Below are 25273 nucleotides of genomic sequence, written 5' to 3' on the forward strand. Positions count from 1 at the left end.
GAGAGCTCATAGCATCCTGAGAGACTCATCCCACCCAGGCCATAACCTGTTTGAACGGTTACCCTCTGGGAGTCGCTACGGGGCAATCAGATCAAAAACAAAGAGGCAAAAAAACAGTTTCTACCCCAGAGCTGTAATTTCTCTAAATAATGCAGAATTATAAATTATTGCATTATCATACCAATCTGAACTTTAAAATTGGCTGACATTTTTAATTATATATATTTGCTTTTGAATTCCTTAGCATTCCATACATATATATTTTTTAAATAACCCTTCTCACATTTTGTTTGTTTATTAAAAAATCTTTTTTTTAAAAACACACTTATTTTGAGAGCCTCTACCCCAATTTCGTTGCACTTTGTGCAATGACAATAAAGAGATTCTGATTCTGAGACAGGATGTGTTGTCCAGGCCATCAGCACTAATTACCCAGCACAAGATGGGCAGTACCATGGCTACGAGGAGACAGTAGATGCTCAAGATGTGACTATTTTGACTCTAGCAAACTCACCCTACACATTTTATTTTTGTAAATAGTTAATATTATTATTTATTTTTTTTGTAAATAGTTCATATATAGTTCAATTTTTATAATACATAGAATTATTTACTTCATATAACCTTCATATCTCCAACGGTGAAGTATCCTTTTAAGTGAATATGAAGGTGAGATCTCTTATCCACCACTAGAGGTCAATATAAGCCAGAATTTGTCTATGTAATCAACATGTTTAATCATTGTTTCTTTAACAGCTGGTAGCATGAAGAGAATAAGACTCATACTTGAGCTGAACACCAGTTGCTGTAGACCTGCTGTTGAGATGGAAACCTGGCTGTGGATTATTATTGCTTCACTTCTATCGGGTAAGATCAAAACCTTATGTTTCAAACGACATACCAGTACATAGCTGAATCATCAATAACTTTATAATTATTTGTTAATGGATTTTTTAGACCTTGTATTCTATTGTGTTCTCTATGGTCCATGTTAATCTATCATTAGTCATTATGTGGGATAATCTGGGTTCTCACTCTCTTGCTTGGTAACTCCTTAAAGACTCTTGTTGACTCTCCTCTCATCATTGATCTCATTCAATAATCGCCATCTTCTGTTCTTCCCCAGAGTGTAATGGAGAAGACAGAGTCAATCAGACCGGAGAATATGTCATTGCCACTGAAGGACTCACAGTTAGTCTTCGCTGTACATTTGAGACCACTGACAGTAGTCCCAGTTTGTTCTGGTACAAACAACAAACCCATGACTTCCCCAGGTTCATGCTACGACGCTCTACATTTGGAGAAGGAGATAATGCTCCAGAGTTCCGCAAAGACCGATTTGATGCCCAAATGAAAATCAAATCAGTTCCTCTGAGCATCCAGAACCTGCAGCTGTCAGACTCTGCTCTTTACTACTGTGCTCTGAGGCCCACAGTGACAGGAAACACAGACTCCCTGTACAAAAACCTGCTGAACACTAAACAACTTTCCCTCTACCCCTGAAACCAGCACACAGACATAAATGACTAAACATGATCACTCATCACAACAGTGTACACCTAATGAATCATCCACTTTCACCATAATCCCAATATTTTATAATTTGCCAGCAGTTTTTTCATTTGCATTATCTTGTTTAAAATATTCTGGTTAAAATAGTTTATTTTATTTGTGTCGAATGTATGGCTTATTAAATTAATAACTCATTGATTGTGTAGGTGAGGCCTCACATCCACCCCTCGAGGTCAGTATTATCAAATAGGTGTTTTACAGGTGTTTATAGTGAGGATCTCACTCCTGTCAAGAAGGAAGAGAACAGTTTAGAAGGAACAACAGTTACTCTGTTTTACAGGCTCTCAAGAGCTGTTACTTCTGGCGATGATTTCTTCTGGTACAGTCAGTATCCTGGAGAACCTCCACAGTTCCTGCTGTACATCTCAGGGTTTGGTAACAACAGAACAGCTGAGTCTAGTGCATTTACATGACACTGAAGAAAGTCGAATTATTGGCTTTGTCCGACTATGATTGGATTATTAATGGCGCATTTCCACCAGAGGGTGCAGTTTTGTTCGGTTCGCAAAGGTGTGGCATAGTGACTTAGCCGTACTGAGCTGACTCGTTTCGCACCCGTCTCCAGTACTCCCCCTTTGGGTGCCAGCAAGTTCGAGCTACACGCACCCTGCGTTGATTGGTCGACAGAATCACTGTCACTTCCGGGCGACATTGGGATAAAAACAAACAAATAGTACCCGTGGATTATTATTCTGGACAATGGACATGTCGCGCAAAATTTAAACTTGGGCAAACAAGGAAGTGGAGACGTTCCGAAACTGTTGCTGTACGACATCCATGGTAGCTCTTGGTTTAATGTGTCGCGTTCCTCTTTTCCATTGTTTATATTGAGCAGGCTACACTGTGTCGCGCTGCTATGATGTCATGATGTTTAGGTAGCTGCCGCGGCGACCGACATACGGCCTACCAAAAGGGTACTGTCGGCGTTGGAAACGCGACCTCAGAACCGAGCTGGCCTATATTGCCTCCTCCCTACCAGACTGAGGCGAACCGAACCGAACCACACCCTCCGGTGGAAAAGCGCCATTAGATGCATGTATACACCTTAGTCGGACTAAAGTCAAATCGAATCGAGTTACTCGTAGTCTAATTAGGACCCCAGATTATTCAATTGTTAGTCGAATTAAGTGTGCATGTATACGCCCGATCGGATTAGAATCCGATCAGCGTTGGGCGCATGCTCGAAATTTTTCCCGGGGGCCGTGAGCTGGAAGTATAAGGACGATAGTCTGATTGATGTCGCCGTCGGAAAACGAGAAACACCGATTTATTTAGAAGGTGCCGAAGAAGATGGAGGAAGCTGCTTGTTCCAGTATTAACAATGCATTTCTACAAGTTAGTGGTTTTATTCACTGGGTTTACTGGTGAGTTCTGCTTTAGAAGTACTGTCCTAATTCAGACATGGACCTCAATTTATGCAGTTCATATGAATTAAATCATATTGCTATTTCCAGGATCTTTAACACTGTAGTAGTCACTGACATTTCAGTCTCAACATATGCAGGTGACAGTTATCAGCAAATCATTCACTCAATCCAGGACATTTTCCAGGCTCTACAAGGAGACAACTTGACTGTAGCACAGCTCATCTCCCCAGTTACTAATCAATGATTACATGGAGCTATCTGGATTTACTTTGCAAAAGGACAGTGCAAAATAAATGTTCCATCTGGAGGTCTCCGCTGCTGCAGTGACAGACTGCTCTGTACTACTGTGCTGGAAGAGCATTTGTCATTACCTTAAACTGTGGTTCAGGGGAGGGGCATCTGGAGAGGTGAATTCACCAGATGGCTAGTGAATGAACAGTATGTTACAACAAGGATAGAGAAGTAGCATGTTGAGCTCCAGGGTTCCCATGGTGTTTGAAATGATGTCAGTCCTCTTTCTACTTGTAGTTTTTAATTTAACAGGTAAGTCACAGCCCACCAGAAATTCTAAAGATTAAAGGGAACTTGCATATCCATAGCAACATGTTTACAGATTAACCTTATCTTTACAGGTGTTTACAGTGTGGACCTCACTCCTGTCGAGCAGAAAGAGAAAAATATAGAAGGTACAAGTGTTACTCTGTCCTACACGCTCTCTAAAACTGCCGCAGGGAACGATTATTTCTTCTGGTACCGTCAGTATCCTGGAGAACCTCCACAGTTCCTGCTGTCCATCTCAGGGTTTGGTATCAAAAAGACAGCAGAGTCTCTTGGTTCAGACAAAAGGTTTTCTACTGAACTGACTGAAGAGAAGACTAGGGTGGATCTGAAGATCTCCTCTGTTGCAGTGACAGACTCTGCTCTGTACTACTGTCCTCTGCAGCCCACAGTCGTAAACACAGACTCCCTGTACAAAAACCTGCTGAGCACAGAACAATCTTTCAACTCCCCCTGAGACCCGATCAATGACATTTCTGACACAACACATGAATTCATCTCAATATTCATTTCCTGAATAACTATACATGTTTACCATTTTTCAATTGTATTATTTACTTTTTATATTTTTTCAGTAAGTTCACTTGCTTTATTCTTTTAAATGATTCGGTTTGAATTGTGTGTTATATTTGTAGCTTTTATCCGCATGGCTCATTCAATTAAAAACCATCTAGGTTTCCACAGTTACTCTTCTTAAAGTGAACATGAAGGTGAGTTCTCTTATCCACCCCTAGAGGTCAGTATTATCAAGTAGGTGTTTTACTATTTCATCAACATGGTTGGTCATTGTATCTTTAAGAGCTGGTACCATGAAGAGAATAAGTCTCATACTTGAGGTGAACACCAGATGGTTTCTCCTGTTGCTGTAGACCTGCTGTAGAGATGGAAACCTGGCTGTTGATTATTATTGCTGCACTTCTATCTGGTAAGAGGAAAAGCTCATGTTACACACTGTATATATGACTGAATTATCAGACACTTCGTAATAATAATTGATTATTCAATGTTGTTAAGATCTTATTCTGTTATGTTTTTAATGGTCCATGTTAATCTAACAAATCGCTTATGTTGACTTTTTCCAGGGTTGATAGCTGGGGACTCCATCGCTCCTGCTAATCCGGAAGTCAGTGGGAAAGAGGGAGCATCTGTAACACTCAGATGCACTTCTGCAACAAGCAATGATAATGTTCGCCTTTACTGGTACAGACAACGTTCTAACCAGGCTCCTCAGTTTATACTCTGGAAAAAAGCAAGAGCAAGATCAAGGAGCGACCAGAATATTCCTGACCCTCGTTATAAGTCCACGACATCCAGAACATCAACTGAACTCACTATAACCCAGCTAACCCTGGCCGACACAGCTCTCTACTACTGTGCTCTTCAGAGACACAGTGATATAAAGTGTGGAGGAGCCTTTACATAAACCTGAAGGCAATGATCTCCCTATTCTTCAAAGAGGAGGGAAGTGGTAATCCCACCACACCTTTCTATCAGATGGATGGTGGATCTTCATCGTTGATCAGAGACACTGTGGTTGCACCTGCTAATGATCCACTGTAGCATAACTCCCAAGAGGAGGGAAAAAATGAAATAACCATCAGCTGTATGACTGAACACAAACACACTATGTTAAGACAGTCAATGAGGGAGTAGACGTTAAATTGTAAAAATATATTATTAATATTTATATAGAGTTATAGAGTTCCATGAGAACGAGAATTTACCCAACCCTTCGGGTAAGGAATTACAGCAATAAAAAATGTCTAACTCATTGAACATATAACATTCATATTTTGAGTACACAATTATTTTTTTATCTAAACATTGTATACATGTACATGTAGAGATGGTGACGCCACAGTGATTCTCCTTGACTTTTGAAAGCCAGAGCTTCTGTCGCTCCTCTTCCTGGGTCCTCGTGGTCTCCACAGAGACAGTATAGTAGAAGGTCTTCTCCTGTCTCATTCAGTCCTTGGTGCCACTCTAGCAGGAGGTGGAGCTTGACAGGCAGCACATCAGAAACAATCTGTCAACAACAGCTTTTAAACTCTTGATTGTTGCTGCTTGACAACATCTGCTTGTTCCAGTATTAGCTATGCAGATCTTCATGTTAGTGGTTTTATTCACTGGGTTTACTGGTGAGTTCTGCTTTAAAAGCACTGTCCTAATTCAGACATGGACCTCAATATATGTGTAGCACTTCATATGAATTAATTCCCATTGCTCTTTCCAGGATCTTTAACACTGTCGTAGTCACTGACCTTTCATTCTTAACATATGCAGGTGACGGTTTAGTAATTAATATGGATTAACTCTTATTATTTACAGGATTTTTAACACTGTGGAAGTAACTGACTCTTTGTTTCTCAAAATCTGCAGGTAAAAGTCATCAGCAATCCATCCACTCAATCCAGGACAGTCCAGTCCAGGCTCTACAAGGGGACGGCGTGACTCTCTCCTGCAACTACTCTTCAGCAACATCCTTCTTCTGGTATCGGCAGTACCCCAGCTCACCTCCCCAGTTCCTTATGAAAGAATACATGGAGCTATCTGGATTTACCTTGAAAAAGGACAGTGATAAAAAAATGTGCCATCTGGAGATCTCCGCTGCTGCCGTGACAGACTCTGCTTTGTACTACTGTGCTGTGGAGCCCACAGTGACAGGAAACACAGACTCCCTGTACAAAAACCTGACAAGGAACTTGAAGAGCATTTGTCATTACCTTAAACTGTGGTTCAGGGGAGGCGCATCTGGAGAGGTGAATTCACCAGGAGCCAAGTGAATAAACAGTATGTTACAACAAGGATACAGAGGTAGCATGTTGAGCTCCAGGGTTCCAATGGTGTTTGAAATTATGTCAGTCCTTTTTCTACTTGTAGTTTGTAAATTAACAGGTGAGTCATGTCCTACCGGAAATTCTAAAGATTAAAGGGAATTTGTATCTCCATGGCAACATGTTTACTGATTAACCATATCTTTACAGGTGTTTACAGTGTGGACCTACCTCCTGTCGAGCAGAAAGAGTACAGTTTAGAAGGTACAAGTGTTACTCTGTCCTACCCGCTCTCTAAAACTGCCACAGGGAACGATTATTTCTTCTGGTACCGTCAGTATCCTGGAGAACCTCCACAGTTCCTGCTGTCCATCTCAGGGCTTGGTATCATCAGGACAGCTGAGTCTCTTGGTTCAGACAAAAGGTTTTCTATTGAACTGACTGAAGAGAAGACTGGAGTGGATCTGAAGATCTCCTCTGTTGCAGTGACAGACTCTGCTCTGTACTACAACGCATTCTTTGTGTGGACTTGTTCAAGCCCTGATAGCTGGGGATTCCATCTCTCCTGATAAACAGAAGGTCAGTGGGAAAGAGGGGGCATCTGTAACACTCAGATGCACTTATGAAACAAGCTCTGACTATGTTGACCTTTACTGGTACAGACATCGTTCGAACCAGGCTCCTCAGTTTATACTCTGGAAAGGAGCAAAAAAGCCCAACAGTCAGTATATTCCTGACACACGTTATCAGTCCACAACATCCAGAGCATCAACTGAACTCACCATAACACAGCTAACCCTGGCAGACACAGCTCTCTACTACTGTGCTCTTGAGAACACAGTGATATAAAGTGTGGAGGAGCCTTTACATAAACCTGAAGGCATGATCTCCCTGTTCTTCAAAGAGGAGGGATGCGATAATCCCACCACACCTTTCTATCAGATGGATGGTGGATCTTCATGGTTGATCAGAGACACTGTGGTTGCACCTGCCAATGATCTGCAGCATGACTCTCATGTAGGGAATCTAAATGTACAACCCAGTCGCCAAGAAAAAACGTTGACGGTGTACGTTTCCATGAACACTGGAGACGTACTATTACAACGTAAAAACAGCGTGTTATACCTACAGTATCCACGCGTGCCGCTGTGGAGGCGGGTTTCGGGGTTTGGGTTTCACGGCTTTCGCGGCAAATTGTGGACACGATTGTTTAGGGGGGGGGGGGGAGGGGGGGGTAGACTGTTGTTGACCGGGGAGGGGGGGGGAGACACGTTTGTTGAGGGGGGGACGACGACACGATTGTAGGGGGGGGGGGAACACGTTAGTTGAAGGGGGACGACGACGACGACACGTTTGTTGAGGGGGGGGGGAGACACGTTTGTAGGGGGGGGGGGCACGCTCGACAACGAGAGTTGGTTTTTATTGAACGCTCGACAACGAGAGTTGGTTTTTATTGAACGAGACTTCAACACGGAACAGCTGCCCGAAACGATGGTCACGTCACTCTCGGTGACGGTGTCGACAACAATGAACACACGAACAATGTTAATAGAACAACACACAACCACATAACATCCCGAACCCATCAACCCCACTTAATCCTAACAACAAAACAAGTTAACAAAAGCCCCATTTGTCAACTGACAACCCCAATTCCCAGAATCCCCCGCGGCTCCGGAACACGGCGTAGTTTATATTAATCTTTATTATCCGAATGGGAAATGCAATATTTTAGGACAGATACACCATTAAACGCGTTTCTAATGACATTTCTAGCGAGAAATGTACATTTTCCTTACATAATCTTCAGTCAGTGAATGTGTATGATCTTTATTAATCTTTATTATCTGAATGGGAAATGCAATATTTTAGGACCGATTCACCGTTAAACGTGTTTCTAATAACATTTCTAGCGAGAAATATACTTTTTACTTGCATAATCTTCAGTCACTGATTGTGTCTGATCTTTAGTTTTATAGTTATTAGGATTTGATCGGATCGCTCGCATGTTTCAACGTCAGGTTGTTAGGCTGCTTTCGCTAAACTAGCAGCTCACGTGCTTCCTGCGTTTGTGTTATTCAACTGTTACTTTATGTAACTTTTAATGATATCATCTTGTTAGAAACACGTATATCTGAGAGGCAACCCAGTCGCCAAAAGCATTCGTTGACAGTGTACGTTTCGTGAACACTGGATTACGTCGCATTTCAACATAAAATAGCGTGTTATACACACACACACGCACGCACACACACACACACACACACGCACACACACGCACACGCACGCACGCACAGACACACACAGACACAGACACACACACACACACACACACCCACACACACACGCACGCACACGGTGCATTTCGCTGCTAAAACAACAACAACAAAATATTCCTTCAAATATTATTACTAAAGAACCGTTTTCCAAAGAACAAAATGTAAACCAATGCATTCTGAATGGGAGTGTTTCTCCGATTTTTCCATGCTACACAGAACGAAATGTAAACCCATGCAAATAAAGACTTCATTGTCATAATCATTTAAATATCATTAATCTCCGTGTGTTGGGTGGTATTCTATTTTTTTCAACGGGGCTGGTGCCGTCTCCTTTTGACCTTTTGACCCCAGACGTCTGGGGGAATAGCTGAATCAATTCATTAGTCAATCAGAAGCATGTAAATATCTTCCCGGTGGCGTAGGAGAACGAACAAGGTGTCCTTCAACATCTACACTTCCAGGCGATTGCAACGGTGCCACACATGAGCATATTCGATGTTTAATGGTAGTAATTAGCTGTCGAAATTGGAGGCCTTAATCAATAGTGAGCAGCTATTGATTTGCTTCCCGATAAAAAATTGTGACAAATGACATGTTATTTAGCATCTACACGTTGAGCTGAGTCCAATGACACCAAGCATGACACTCTAGCTAATGGTAACATGTATTTTACATGGTACACCTAGGTCTAGGACATGATCTCGGTGTAGCAAGAGGGCGAGCTTGATCTCATTGGACTCAGCTTAACGTGTAGATGCTAATTAACATGTAATTTGTCAAAAATCTCCATCGGGAAGCAAATCTATAGCTGGTCATTATTGATAAAGGCCTCCAAAATCGACAGCTAATTACTACCCCGAAACATATTCAAATAGGATCATGTGTGGCACTGTTGCAATCGTCTCGAAACGTAGATGTCAAAGGACACCTTGTTTGCCCTGTTGCACGACCGGGAAGATATTTTCATACTTCTAATGGATTGATTCATTTAAGGTTCTCGGAGTGAGACTTTAAGCGGCTGCAGCAGAAGTGTTGAGACGAAAGATGATATCAAGACATTAATAGAATATTCCCATTCACATTATGATTCTTCGTCATAACATCCGACCAAACATCTTTTACATTCACCGAGCGAAGATTATGAAAGTCCAGGCCCCCCCTTACTGCACTCGGGGTCCGACCGGGCCAAGTTTCGGTGCGGGGGTCCCAGTTAGGCCCTAGAATATGGTATTCAAATTTCAGGGCGGTAGGACCTTCCCATCTCAAAAACTGTTTTTCCACCACATTCTGAACCATTAGGTCTCGCAGGCAACACTTCTGAAGGGGCTTTGTCCAAATGACACTCCATTTGGGAAAACTTTTTTTCTCTATGGGCTAGAACTACAAATCTTGGATATGTCGTTCTCGGGGCCCCGGGAAATGTTTGTAAACATTTTAGCATCCCTAGCTATCTCGAAAAGGCCGGAAAAGGGGCGTGACCTCCAACAGTACAGTCAATGTACATAAGACAGAGGTTAGTTTCTAGGCCCCATTTTTTGCGGGATGGAGGTGTACATTTGTGGCTTAATGTGTGTAGACACAGCTGGCCTGTGGCCACGTCTTTGAAGTCTGGGGTCAAAAGGTAAAATGGAGCCGGCACCACGCCGCTTATGAGATAACAAAAAGTGAATCTGTATTTCTCTCATAACATTTTGTCATTATTGAAGAGAGGCCTGATTCTCAGATATGCATGTTGGACTGTTAGGGTATAGGTCTGGGAAGAACTTCAGGCCAAAATCTTGCAAGCGAGCCGCTGGGTGCAGGTGCAACGAGATGGAGCACTTGCTGAGTCATTTCCTGTAGGGCTGGAGCCACAGGTTGAAGCGTATGCGTCCTTTGAAACCCCCTTTGATATATAAGAGACCCCAAGGTACAGTTTACTTAAATTTTCTCGCCTCAGTCACCTATTGCATCACTTCCTTTAGGGCTTCGGCCTCCTAATTGATCATTGTAGTATAATTGAATGCCCTCTTTCATATTATATGATACTTCCACCACTGGGACGTGGCAACAACTCTCCAAATCCATATGGGGAGGGGGGGGGATGCTTTTGGACAGTAGGGGTGTACACTAGACATAAATAGGAAGCAAACTCAGGAGAAGGAATGACCTCTCACAAATATTTATTGAATAAATTGTTTCAAATAACCCTGCCTCGTTAAATCAATGAACTTGGTGTTTTGCTTTCAAAAATAGGTTATAGAAGAAGTCTAAACTGCAGAAAATAAAAACATCCAAGCTGCCTTTTAAGGATACCTCGGAATATCTGTCTATTTTTTAACCGTCGGACCCCAGTTTACGACAAAAACAACACAATTTACGGCAGCTCCTTTGCCGCGTGGTTTTTAGAGCCATGTAAGGATTAGAGGGGGCGGTCGATAGCAACCACCATAGCAGCATGACGGTCAAGTGACTGGTTGCAGCCCCGTTGAAAAAAATAGAATACCACCCAACACACGGAGATTAATGATATTTAATCGGAGAAACACTCCCATTCAGAATGCATTGGTTCACATTTCGTTCTTTGGAAAACGGTTCTTTAGTAATAATATTTGAGGGAATATTTTGTTGTTGTTGTTGTTTTAGCAGCGAAATGCACCGTGTGTGTGTGTGTGTGTGTGTGTGTGTGTGTGTGTGTGTGTGTGTGTGTGTGTGTGTGTGTGTGTGTGTGTGTGTGTGTGTGTGTGTGTGTCTGTGCGTGCGTGCGTGTGCGTGTGCGTGTGTGTGTGTGTGTGTGTGTGTGCGTGCGTGTGTGTGTGTGTGTATAACACGCTATTTTATGTTGAAATGCGACGTAATCCAGTGTTCACGAAACGTACACTGTCAACGAATGCTTTTGGCGACTGGGTTGCCTCTCAGATATACGTGTTTCTAACAAGATGATATCATTAAAAGTTACATAAAGTAACAGTTTAATAACACAAACGCAGGAAGCACGTGAGCTGCTAGTTTAGCGAAAGCAGCCTAACAACCTGACGTTGAAACATGCGAGCGATCCGATCAAATCCTAATAACTATAAAACTAAAGATCAGACACAATCACTGACTGAAGATTATGCAAGTAAAAAGTATATTTCTCGCTAGAAATGTTATTAGAAACACGTTTAACGGTGAATCGGTCCTAAAATATTGCATTTCCCATTCAGATAATAAAGATTAATAAAGATCATACACATTCACTGACTGAAGATTATGTAAGGAAAATGTACATTTCTCGCTAGAAATGTCATTAGAAACGCGTTTAATGGTGTATCTGTCCTAAAATATTGCATTTCCCATTCGGATAATAAAGATTAATATAAACTACGCCGTGTTCCGGAGCCGCGGGGGATTCTGGGAATTGGGGTTGTCAGTTGACAAATGGGGCTTTTGTTAACTTGTTAACTTTTGTTGTTAGGATTAAGTGGGGTTGATGGGTTCGGGATGTTATGTGGTTGTGTGTTGTTCTATTAACATTGTTCGTGTGTTCATTGTTGTCGACACCGTCACCGAGAGTGACGTGACCATCGTTTCGTGCAGCTGTTCCGTGTTGAAGTCTCGTTCAATAAAAACCAACTCTCGTTGTCGAGCGTGCCCCCCCCCCTACAAACGTGTCTCCCCCCCCCTCAACAAACGTGTCGTCGTCGTCGTCCCCCTTCAACTAACGTGTTCCCCCCCCCCCCCCCCCCCCCCTACAATCGTGTCGTCGTCCCCCCCTCAACAAACGTGTCTCCCCCCCCCCTCCCCGGTCAACAACAGTCTACCTCCCCCCCCCCCCCCCCTAAACAATCGTGTCCACAATTTGCCGCGAAAGCCGTGAAACCCAAACCCCGAAACCCGCCTCCACAGCGGCACGCGTGGATACTGTAGGTATAACACGCTGTTTTTACGTTGTAATAGTACGTCTCCAGTGTTCATGGAAACGTACACCGTCGACGTTTTTTCTTGGCGACTGGGTTGAAATGTAATAACCGACAGCTGTATGAATGAACACGACACACTATGTTAAGACAGTCAATGAGGGAGTAAACGTTAAATAGTAAAAACATATTATTATCAATATTTTTTTAATTCTATGAGAACGGGAATTGACCCACCCCTTTGTGTAAGGAATTACAGCAATAAAAAATGTGTGACTCATTAAACATATAACATTCATATTTTGAGCCCGCAATACATTTTTTATCTATACATTGTATATGTGTATATGTAGAGATGGTGACGCCGCAGTGATTCTCCTCGACTTTTGAAGCCAGAGCTCCAATCGCTCCTCTTCCTGAGTCCTCGTAGTCTCCACAGAGCCAGTAAAGTAGAAGGTCTTCTCCTGTCTCATTCAGTCCTTGGTGCCACTCTAGCAGGAGGTGGAGCTTGACAGGCAGCACATCAGAAACAATCTGTCAACACAACAGCTCTTAGACTCTTGATTGTTGCTGCTTTGCAATATCTGCTTGCTTCAGTATTAGCTATGCAGCTCTTCATGTTAGTGGTTTTGTTCACTGGGTTTACTGGGGAGTTCTGCTTTAGAAGCACCGTCCTAATTCAGACAAGGACCTCAATATATGTTTAACAGTTCATATGAATTAAATCATATTGCTAATTCCAGGGTCTTTAACACTGTCATAGTCACTGACCTTTCATTCTTAACATATGCAGGTGACAGTTATCAGCAAACAATTCACTCAATCCAGGACAGAGTCCAGGCTCTACAAGTGTAGCGAACGGGACCTACGTCCGCTTAGTTGGGGTAAATCCCTCTTCCCTGAATGGCTGGAAATCAGAGGATCTAGGTCCCTAACCCCCATGCCTATCAGTCTGGTGTCTACTCTACCTGCTAAGTTGAAGTACAATAGCTTAGGCTTCAGGTTTTGGACCTGTCACGGTATTTTGTATTTTGACTTTCCTAATTCATAATAATCAGGCCTACTGCGATAGATTTATTTTCCATGATAATTCTTTTGCATTTTATTCTCTTATTTTTTAAATACTGTAAATGATCAGTCTGCATTTACCCTGGCTGCTTTTTATTGTATTTTGAATTTCACTCGTTTTGATCTGATCATTTTCCTGCATCAATTCCCACCTGCAAACTCCAGTCCATTCCATCCATCCATCCACAAATAAACATTCCATTGAGCAGATTTGTATCATGACACATTCTCATTTTAGGCAAAGTATTGGACAATACTTTCTTAACAGTATAATTGTAGCCATGCTATGAATAGAGTCATTAAAGTAACAATATTCAAATACTAACATTGTTGGGTAAGAAAGAATGTGGTTTTATCTGAATCCAGTGAAACAGATTGGTGGTTTTAGCTGATATAAAAACTTTCAGGTGTTTATATGTTGTTTAAGTATTTGGCAGACACTTTATTCCAAAGCGACATACATAAAAAATGCATATTAAACAATCACTGTAAACATTATAATAATTTAAGGAAAGAAGGTTGTTAATAAAAGTAAATACAAGATATCAATACAAAGTGTCAAGACAGAATAAACTGCTGCTGCAGCAACAGTCAGAGATACAGTCTATAAGGTAATATATCTAATGTATTCATACATTGTATATGTAGGATATATGTATATTGTTGGGAAAAATAACCTGATGAGCACATCACATGGCAGGCACATTAATATATAGTCGACTCTTGCTCTAAACCCAACGAACACATAACACAAACATGATAATATAGTCAGGTCAAGGCCAGAGCCGAAGGCCCCATTTCCCAGGCAAATGGTTGACACTCAGACAATGCACCAGTCATCCTCAAGAACGGGAGAGCCACATTAATTTATCACACAGGAGACACCTCGAAGCTCTCCCCCACTAGAAGGAACACATGCAGATACTAGGGGCCTCAGAGCCACATTAAATTATCACACACGAGACACTTCGGGGGGCACTCCCCCGTTTTAATTTATCACACCGGAGACACGAGGAGCTCTCCCCGTTAGGAGAAGACCCAGGGCCTGGGAGCTAAGGTGCAGCAAAAACACACAGAACCGCACACATCTCAAACGCACACACCTCATCGAGAGGAGGATACAGCATAAGACTGCATCACACAGGGGCTCTTCACCTTCTTCTGAAGCAGACCTTCCACGGAGGCGAAGCTCCGGACGAACCATCAGCGCTGATTAGGGACTTAGACATATTCGATTTCTCACGCTTTATGACTCTGTATAACCGTTGCCACTTTACTTAATAAATCCAAGGTCCTCGTGCCGATAGACTTTATTACCTCTCCGTCTCATTTTATCTGGTCCAGTAGCTAGACAGACCGTTTTTCCCCACAATTTATAGCCTAATCATATATTGTTTCTTCAACTTAAAAACAGCTGACCGGATTCCCCTTCTCGGGGCTGTTCCCAGTTTTGATCTTGGACGGCTGGTCACTTATATAACATAAGAATGTTCTATTACTGTTAAGCCAACTATGAATAATAAAGCCCGCCAAACCATGCGTGAAAATCTTTGGCATTCAGTGAGGTATGATTAATTAAATGCAGTGTTGGGGTAGTTACTCAAAAAAAGTAATTTGTTACTTATTACTAGTTACTTCTCTAAATTGAAATGAGATTAATTTACTAGTTCACTACTTATTACTTTACTTTTCCCGTTTCTTAATTTACTGTGTAGATGAATTGACAAACATCATAGCTCTATCATCACCTTGTGTTTATTGTATACATGTATACAAAATGGCATAAAAAAACATAGGAAACAACAATAAATCCACAACCAAGGCTGTGGTGGTCAATCAGTAGCAACATGTTTCAAAACACAGCCTTTGGGAAACCTGAGAACAAAACCAGCTTGTTATTAGATTCATGGTCAATAAAAATATAAAAATAAAGGTCACTTCATCCCTTAAAATTAAAACAAATGAACTTAAGCCCATAAAAAGGAAACAGAAATGCAATTAATTAAATAAACAGAAAATTCCCGTCGTCCCAAAAGCCCATAGTGATCGATTTAAGTTAAATCGATCACTATGATAGGCTAACGTGCCGAGGCAAGAATCCTATGCCACACGAACCTATAAAAGGTTTGCGTGGCATAGGATTTCCCCTTGTTAATTTGGTTTGTGTAGAACCGAAAACCGGTTGCTATGGAAACGTGGCGTCACACGTAAGTACTCGGAGCATGGCTGACTCCGACCGCTACGCTAAGTGGCACTGTTGCCCTTTCAACAAGTAGTAGCAGAGCCACCGGCTATTTACCCAACTCTGCATTTAAACGCGCAGACTTAGGCCCCGTCCACACGGGCGAAACCGTTACGGTTTCGATCTATCCGGTTTCGGAGTATCTCCGTAAAGACGGAGTCAAGCGAAACCGGGTAGATCTGTAGAAACGCTGTAGTACACATTCCAAGCCCATAAGGGGTGCTGCTTCTGCTTCGGCCGAACCGTGTAAGACCTTTGCGGTTTCGCCATGAAATCGGCTTCGTGTGGACGGATCATAACTTTACACACAGGCAAACAGGGCTTGGGTAACGCAGAGAAGCGCGTTACTATAGTCTAGTAAAGTAGTGTAGTTACCGATATTTGAAATGTAATGCGTTACTTTACTTCGTTACCCATAAAAGTAATATCGTTACTGTAACGCGTTACTTTTTAACGCGTTACCCCCAACACTGATTAACTGCCCCCCTGACAGTTCATTGCTCCTGCCAAACGGATTGGACCGAGTGGAGCGGATCACCACTCCAAGATAGCGGCCCCGCGTCTCGTCAGCGCCAGTAGGCGGTAGTGTTTGATGCTCCGTCTATGATGTAGGATGTCTATGAGGTAGCCTATTTACTCACCAACCGCACCGTGTATCAATGGCATGAGAGAGGGAGGGAGGGGGAGAGAGCAGGTGAGATGAGCCACAGACACGTCCCGGGCTGTAGCAGTGAACTGGCTGGCTCTTCGTTCTCTGGCGTGACAAGCTTCGTAGGTTTGCGACGGGCTAGTAATATAGCTCGCACTGTACAAACTATTGTTAATGATACGATAACTAAGAGCTAAACTGTTCTTTAACTGATTTATCATAGCGAAATCTAACTAAGAGCTACACTGTTCTTTAACTGATTTATCATACCGAAATATAGCTAAGAGCTAAACTGTTCTTTAACTGATTTATCATACCGAAATCTAACTAAGAGCTACACTGTTCTTTAACTGATTTATCATACCGAAATCTAACTAAGAGCTAAACTGTTCTTTAACTGATTTATCATACCAAAATCTAACTAAGAGCTAAACTGTTCTTTAACTGATTTATCATACCGAAATCTAACTAAGAGCTAAACTGTTCTTTAACTGATTTATCATACCGAAATCTAACTAAGAGCTAAACTGTTCTTTAACTGATTTATCATACCGAAATCTAACTAAGAGCTAAACTGTTCTTTAACTGATTTATCATACCGAAATCTCCGTCAGCATGGGACCACCCGAGCGCCGTCATCTTCTCCCCTTTTCCCCGCCAACCTTCTTAAGTCTCCGCCCTCTCCTCTCCTCCCATTCGCCAGTGCACCTGCATGCAAGTCATTGATTGGCCGAGCCTATGGCAAAGTTCATGGGCGCGATTGGGTAAGACTTTTTTGAGGGAAATGTTATCGTAGGGGCTACATATCCAGAAATACTTGCACCGTTTTTTTGCACACTCTAGGTGTACACCTACACAAGGAAACAACGTGACTCTCTCCTGCAGCTACTCTTCAGCAACACACTTCTTCTGGTATCGACAGTACCCAGACTCACCTGACCTCTCCAGTTCCTTATCAACGAACACATGGAGCTATCTGGATTTACTTTGAAAAAGGACCAACCAAAAATGTTACATCTTGAGATCTCCTCTGTTGAAGTGGTGGCAGACTCTGCTCTGTACTATTCTGGTACTATTCAGGGGAGGGACATCTGGAGAGATGAATTTATCAGGGTCTAGTGAGAACAGTATGTTACCACAGAGATACAGAGGTAGCATTTTGAGCTCCAGGGTTCCCATGGTGTTTGAAATTATGTCATTCCTCTTTCTACTTGTAGTTTGTCAATTAACAGGTAAGTCATAGCCCCCAGAAATTCTAAAGATTAAAGGGAATTTAATCTTTAGAATTGGGGTGATGTTTTGGGTCTCTGGTGCTCCCACACGCATACAACCTTTAAAATAAGTCCATACATGATTTTTTGAGTGAGATATGCATTTCTGAAAGACAAAAGGACCAAGCATGTTGAAGAAATAGCAAAACACCTATGCCTACAGTTACCGAACGAGCGAGTCAGTTTCAGTGCCCCCTCCTACGTAGAAAGGGGGCACATTTGAATATTACCGCACTTCCCCACCACCTCCGATCAGAGCATAGATACGATTTTGGGCGGAGATGTTTGCGCGTTTCAGAAGCAGGGAGTTTCCATACAAAAATAGATGTCTAATTTTTTTCAGTTTGCCATGTGACTGCCTGGCAGGGTGTCCGGTGGAGCTTCCGGACTGCTGCATAGCCCCCCCCCCCCGGAGCTGCCGGACTGCTGCATAGCCCCCCCACCGGAGCTGCCGGACTGCTGCATAGCTCCCCCACCGGAGCTGCCGGACTGCTGCATAGCCCCCCTCCACCGGAGCTGCCGGACTGCTGCATAGCCCCCCCCCCCCGGAGCTGCCGGACTGCTGCATAGCCCCCCCCCACCGGAGCTGCCGGACTGCCGCCGAAGCTCTGGCGGCAGCCCCGGTGGGGGGGGAGCTAGCAGCTCAGCTCCGGGAGTACAATCCCTTTCTCCTCCATGTCGCGGTTCATTCTGGACTTCAGAGAGTCAATGCCAAAGTTCCTTTCCCCCAATTCTTCTCAACCATGGCCGAGATAATAACCCCCACTACGAGTCTTGTTTCCACTTGTTGTGGAAGTACCAGAGATGTCAGATGCAGACTTTATGATTCATAATATCATCCGAGGCGCACATAGCTTTTGGCCGTGATATTATATATTATATAATATAGATACCTATATATTGTATTATTATTAAGATTATATAACATTATATTATATAGATATAGAGCTCCGGGAGTCCGCAAACGGTAACAATCACTTCTCCTCCATGATATGGTTCGCTCTGACAGCTCATTGGTCAATGGGCAGCATCTCATTTGCATTAAAGCTACAGACGCCGGACACAGCATATTCTGAAGGGACGGAAACAGAGGGGAATAGCGGTATGCACGATTTTTTTTCCTAAAAGCTATTTTCAGCAAACAGCATCAAAATGTTTTCTGGAACTCATATACTATGTTTACCTGTTGGGAAATCACCATAATAGGTCTCCTTTAAAGGGACACTGTGTAATATTTTCTGTCATTTATTACCTCAAATCAACGTATTAATTCATAAATAAGTCCTCATTGGTGTAAAATGATCTCTGCCAAAAAATCTCACTTATCCTCCTGAGCGAAGAATAATTAATATGTAGTTACATAGGACGGGTAAGCTTCATGGAGGCTTCCATGTTCTTCCGTTCTATGAACTGCCGACAGGGACAAAAAGCACTACGTGGTACAGGAAATGCAAACAAGTTTTCACTCTGAGCCAGCGTGAATGAAGACTGAAATACTTCACTATCTTGCTTGAGGAATAATTACTCATGCATCATTAGCTTAAGCCTTACACTAATGATTCAATGCAGTTTGAAATTTGTTTGAAATAACGAACCTCATCATCACTCGAATGACTCGATGAAGTAGTATTGGATGTCATGACACAGCTTCTTGGCACATACTGCCCGGCGTAGTTTTTGAACAAGCGAGCACTATTAGTTTGAATGCAATAGACAATTGTACCACTAGATGGGAGTAATTTTTACACTGTGTCCCTTTAAGTGATTATAAAGGTGAGATCTCTTATCCACCAGTAGAGGTCAGTATTAACCAGATTTTGTCGAAATATGTAATCAACATGTTTAATCATCGTGTCTTTAACAGCTGGTAGCATGAAGAGAATAAGTCTCAGACTTGAGCTGAACACCAGTTGCTGTAGAACTGCTGTTGAGATGGAAACCTGGCTGTGGATTATTATTGCTGCACTTCTATCTGGTGAGATGAAAACCTCATGTTTCAAACTACATACCCGTACATAACTGAATCATCAATAACTTTGTAATTATTGGTTAATGGATGTTTTAGACCTTTTATTCTATTGTGTTCTCTATGGTCCATATTAATCTAACATGGTCATTATGTGGGATAATCCGGGTTCTCACTCTCTTGCTTGGTAACTCCTTAAAGACTCTTGTTGACTCTCCTCTCATCATTGATCTCATTCAATAATCTCCATCTTCTGTTCTTCCCCAGAGTGTAATGGAGAAGACAGAGTCAATCAGACTGGAGAGGATGTCATTGCCACTGAAGGACTCACAGTTAGTCTTCGCTGTACATTTGAGACCACTGACAGTAGCCCCAGTTTGTTCTGGTACAAACAACAAATCAATGACTTCCCGAGGTTCATGCTACGACGATTTACAATTGGAGAAGGAGATAATGCTGCAGAGTTCCACAAAGACCGATTTCATGCCCAAATACACAGCACATCAGTTCCTCTGAGCATCCAAAATCTGCAGCTGTCTGACTCTGCTCTGTACTACTGTGCTCTGAGGCCCACAGTGACAGGAAACACAGACTCCCTGTACAAAAATCTGCTGAGCATAAAACACAATTCCCTCTACCCCTGAAACCAGCACACAGACATGACTGACTAAACACGATAACTCATCACAACAGCGAACTCCTAATTAATTATAAATTTTCACCATAACCCGATATCTCAAAATTTGTATGCAATTTTTGCATTTACATTTTCTTGTTTAAAGTGTTCACGATAGTTTTATTTTATTTGTGTCAAATTTATGTCTTATTAAATTAATAATTTGATTCTGAAGGTGAGGTCTCACATCCACCCCTAGAGGTCAGTATTATCAATAGGTGTTTTATTATTTCTTCAACATGTTGGTCCTTGTGTCTTTAAAAGCTGGTACCATGAAGAGAATAAGTCTCATACTTGAGCTGAACACCAGATGAGATGGAAACCTGGCTGTGGATTATTAGTGCTGCACTTCTATCTGGTAAGAGGAAAGGCTCATGTTCCAAACGGTATATATGACTGAATTATCAGACATTTTACTATCATAATTAATTATTCAATGTTTTTAACACCTTATTTTGTTGCGTTTTTGCGGTCCATGTTCATCTAACACATCCATTATGTGTACTTTTTCCAGGACTGATAGCTGGGGACTCCATCTCTCCTGATGAACCTAAAGTCAGTGGAAAAGAGGGGGGATCTGTAACACTCAGATGCAACTATGAAATAAGCTCTGAATATGTTCGCCTTTACTGGAACAGACATCATTCAAACCAGGCTCCTCGGTTTATACTCTATAAAGAAGCAAGATCATGGAGAAGTGAACATATTCCTGACCGTCGATATCAGTCCACGACATCCAGAACTGAACTCATCAGACCACGACATCCACAACTGAACTCACCATAACCCAGCTAACCCTGGCAGACACAGCTCTCTACTACTGTGCTCTTCGGAGACACAGTGATATAAAGTGTGGAGGAGCCTTTACATAAACCTGAAGGCAATGATCTCTATATTCTTCAAAGAGGAGGGAAAAAATGAAATAACCATCAGCTGTATGACTGAACACAAACACACTATGTTAAGACAGTCAATGAGGGAGTAGACGTTAAATTGTAAAAATATATTATTAATATTTATATAGAGTTATAGAGTTCCATGAGAACGAGAATTTACCCAACCCTTCGGGTAAGGAATTACAGCAATAAAAAATGTCTAACTCATTAAACATATAACATTCATATTTTGAGTACACAATTATTTTTTTATCTAAACATTGTATACATGTACATGTAGAGATGGTGACGCCACAGTGATTCTCCTTGACTTTTGAAAGCCAGAGCTTCTGTCGCTCCTCTTCCTGGGTCCTCATGGTCTCCACAGAGACAGTAAAGTAGAAGGTCTTCTCCTGTCTCATTCAGTCCTTGGTGCCACTCTAGCAGGAGGTGGAGCTTGACAGGCAGCACATCAGAAACAATCCGTCAACAACAGCTTTTAAACTCTTGATTGTTGCTGCTTTACAACATCTGCTTGTTTCAGTATTAGTTATGCAGATCTTCATGTTCGTGGTTTTATTCACCGGGTTTATTGGTGAGTTCTGCTTTAGAAGCACCGTCCTATTTCAGATATGGACCTCAATATTTGTTTAGCAGTTCATAGGAATGAATTCATATTGCTTTTTCCAGGATCTTTAACACTGTCGTAGTCACTGACCTTTCATTCTTAACATATGCAGGTGACAGTTATCAGCAAACCATCCACTCAATCCAGGACAGTCCAGTCCAGGCTCTACAAGGAGACGGCGTGACTCTCTCCTGCAACTACTCTTCAGCAACAAACTTCTTCTGGTATCGGCAGTACCCCAGCTCACCTCCCCAGTTCCTTATCAAAGATTACATGGAGCTATCTGGATTCACCTTGAAAAAGGACAGTGATAAAAAAATTTTCCATCTGGAGATCTCCGCTGCTGCCGTGACAGACTCTGCTCTGTACTACTGTGCTCTGAGGCCCACAGTGACAGGAAACACAGACTCCCTGTACAAAAACCTGCTGAGCACGAAACTCAATTCCCTCTCCCCCTTAAACCATCACACAGACATTACTGTTTAAACACATCGGTACTCCTCTGTGCCATTTTCCCCACACACCAAACATCTTACAATCTTTCTGAAGTTCATTCTCTTTCTGTAGTTCATTCTCTTTCCATAATATTGGGAATTTTAGGGTTCAAATTGGTTATTATATGTGGGTCATTTCAATCATTGGTTATTGTTTCAGACATTTTATCCTGGTGTGTTCTTTATGGTTCATGTCAATGTAACATATTTTTTATTTAGACTTTCTCCAGGTCTGATGCTGGGAACTCCACCTGTCCTAATAAACAGAAAGTCAGAGGAAAAGAGGGAGCATCTGTAACACTCAAATGCATATACAGGCTCTACAATGTGCATCTTCGCTGGTACAGACTTCAGCCTAGCTAAGCTCCTCACTTTATACTCGTTAAAGGAGCAAGGTCAATGAGTACTGAACAGAATAGTCGGGACCGTTGTTTTCAGTCCACAACATCCAGAACATCAACTGAACTCACCATACGTTTTTTGATTTCATGTTTTACGTGTGAAAGATGCACTGCAGCAGTACTCCCATGAGTAGGGCATCTCAGTGAGATATCCATCAGCCATCCCACCAAACAAAAATACACTCTGCTAAGACAGTCAATGAGGGAGTCAACGTTAAATTAAAACCTTTTTCAATCTAGAAGAATGTCCCAAGCACTCTGGTCAAAACTAACAGCAATCTAACATTCATCCAATCAGTTGACATAATATAATCATATTTTTAACACAAAGTGATCTTTATTTGCCATGAATACATGTAGAGATGGTGTCACCACAGTGGTTCTACTTGACCTTTGAAACTAGAACTCACATTCACCTGTCGCTCCTCTTCCTGGGTCCTCATGGTCTCCACAGAGCCAGTAAAGTAGAAGGTCTTCTCCTGTCTCATTCAGTCCTTGGTGCCACTCTAGCAGGAGGTGGAGCTTGACAGGCAGCACATCAGAAACAATCTGTCAACACAACAGCTTCTAGACTCTTGATTGTTGCTGCTTGACAACATCTGCTTGTTCCAGTATTAGCAATGCAGATCTTCATGTTAGTGGTTTTATTCACTGGGTTTACTGGTGAGTTCTGCTTTAGAAGCACCGTCCTATTTCAGACATGGACCTCAATATATGTGTAGCACTTCATATGAATTAATTCACATTGCTTTTTCCAGGATCTTTAACACTGTCGTAGTCACTGACCTTTCATTCTTAACATATGCAGGTGACAGTTATCAGCAATCCATCCACTCAATCCAGGACAGTCCAGTCCAGGCTCTACAAGGAGACGGCGTGACTCTCTCCTGCAACTACTCTTCAGCAGACTACTTCTTCTGGTATCGGCAGTACCCCAGCTCACCTCCCCAGTTCCTTATCAAAGATTACATGGAGCTATCTGGATTTACCTTGAAAAAGGACAGTGATAAAAAAATGTTCCATCTGGAGATCTCCGCTGCTGCCGTGACAGACTCTGCTCTGTACTACTGTGCTCTGAGGCCCACAGTGACAGGAAACACAGACTCCCTGTACAAAAACCTGACAAGGAACTTGAAGAGCATTTGTCATTACCTTAAACTGTGGTTCAGGGGAGGCGCATCTGGAGAGGTGAATTCACCAGGAGCCTAGTGAATAAACAGTATTTTACAACAGAGATACAGAGCTATCATGTTGAGCTCCAGGGTTCCCATGGTGTTTGAAATTATGTCAGTCCTCTTTTCAAGTCACAGCCCACCAGAAATTCTAAAGATTAAAGGGAACTTGTATAGCCATGGCAACATGTTTACATATTAACCTTATCTTTACAGGTGTCGACAGTGGACCTCACTCCTGTCAAGCAGAAAGAGAACAGATTGGTCGGTACAAGTGTTTCTCTGTCCTACACACTCTCTAAAATTGCTACAGGGAGCGATTATTTCTTCTGGTACCGTCAGTATCCCGGAGAACCTCCACAGTTCCTGCTGTACATCTCAGGGTTTGGTAACATCAGGACAGCTGAGTCTCTTGGTTCAGACAAAAGGTTTTCCACTGAACTGACTGAAGAGAAGACTGGAGTGGATCTGAAGATCTCCTCTGCTGCAGTGACAGACTCTGCTCTGTACTACTGTGCTCTGAGGCCCACAGTGACAGGAAACACAGACTCCTTGTACAAAAACCTGTTAAGCACAAAACACTCTACCATCTCCCCGAGACCCGATCAATGACATTTCTGACATAACACATGACTTCATCGCCATATTTATTTCCTGATTAATTATACATGTTTACCATTGTTCAATTTTATTATTATTTGTAACATTTTCAGTAAGTTCACTTGCTTTATTATTTTTAATGATTTGGTTTGAATTGTGTGTTATATTTGTAGCTTTTATCCGCATGGCTCATTCAATTAAAAACCATCTATGTTTCAACAGTTACACTCCTTAAAGTGAACATGAAGGTGAGTTCTCTTATCCACCCCTAGAGGTCAGTATTATCAAGTAGGTGTTTTACTATTTCATCAACATGTTTGGTCATTGTGTCTTTTAGAGCTGGTACCATGAAGAGATTAAGGCCCAATCCCGTTTCTTTGCTCACTGTCTCAACCCTACATCTCAACCCTAACCCTCATTGCTCATGCTCATTGCTACCCCTCATTGCTACCCTAACCGATCCCCTACCAAATGGGACAACCCTACCCTGTGACGTCATCATGGCCTCCCTGAGCCCCCTAGCAGATAACCAGACCCCTGGTAATGTTACAAGAGACAGACTGGCTGCCATTGTCTCGGGCAACGAGCAAGACCCATTGTAAAGATGTTTAACCTGAAATGGTATTTATATTTTGTAATTGGCACGGCCTGGCGAGACTGGCCACACTCACACTGGCAGATTTGAGCACGGTTAGGTGCTAAAACAGCCACGGCCACGGCCAGAAGGCCTAGTGTGAATGCACCCTTAGATAATAATCGGTTAAGAACAAGAACACTTTAGAAGAAACACTTTATTTAAATAA

General features: G+C 42.2%; 1 protein-coding gene and 3 gene segments (V, D, J or C); all 4 read left to right on the forward strand.

The window, feature by feature from the left end:
• Nucleotides 1-735: 735 nt before the first annotated feature.
• LOC132463215 (T-cell receptor alpha chain V region CTL-F3-like) lies at nucleotides 736-1665 on the forward strand. The segment is given in 2 exon segments: nucleotides 736-867; nucleotides 1127-1665. Coding segments are annotated over 2 exon segments (480 nt in total).
• A 1667-nt stretch (nucleotides 1666-3332) lies between these two features.
• LOC132462483 (T cell receptor alpha variable 3-like) lies at nucleotides 3333-3954 on the forward strand. The segment is given in 2 exon segments: nucleotides 3333-3482; nucleotides 3572-3954. Coding segments are annotated over 2 exon segments (459 nt in total).
• Nucleotides 3955-4925: 971 nt separating this feature from the next.
• Nucleotides 4926-22485, forward strand: LOC132463216 (T cell receptor alpha variable 18-like). The segment is given in 2 exon segments: nucleotides 4926-5635; nucleotides 21916-22485. Coding segments are annotated over 2 exon segments (417 nt in total).
• A 583-nt stretch (nucleotides 22486-23068) lies between these two features.
• Nucleotides 23069-24830, forward strand: LOC132462484 (uncharacterized). Its single transcript, XM_060058037.1, has 3 exons — nucleotides 23069-23906; nucleotides 23955-23961; nucleotides 24048-24830. The coding sequence occupies exons 1-3, from the start codon at nucleotides 23413-23415 to the stop codon at nucleotides 24480-24482; spliced, it is 936 nt and encodes a 311-aa protein (XP_059914020.1). The 5' UTR covers nucleotides 23069-23412; the 3' UTR covers nucleotides 24483-24830.
• The last annotated feature ends 443 nt before the right edge of the window (nucleotides 24831-25273 follow it).

Source organism: Gadus macrocephalus, chromosome 8, assembly GCF_031168955.1.
Source record: "Gadus macrocephalus chromosome 8, ASM3116895v1".
Classification (NCBI taxonomy): domain Eukaryota; kingdom Metazoa; phylum Chordata; class Actinopteri; order Gadiformes; family Gadidae; genus Gadus; species Gadus macrocephalus.

Coding starts and splice junctions, on each gene's coding strand:
- LOC132462484 (XM_060058037.1), top strand. CDS start 23,413: ATGTGTAGCACTTCATATGAATTAATTCACATTGCTTTTTCCAGGATC.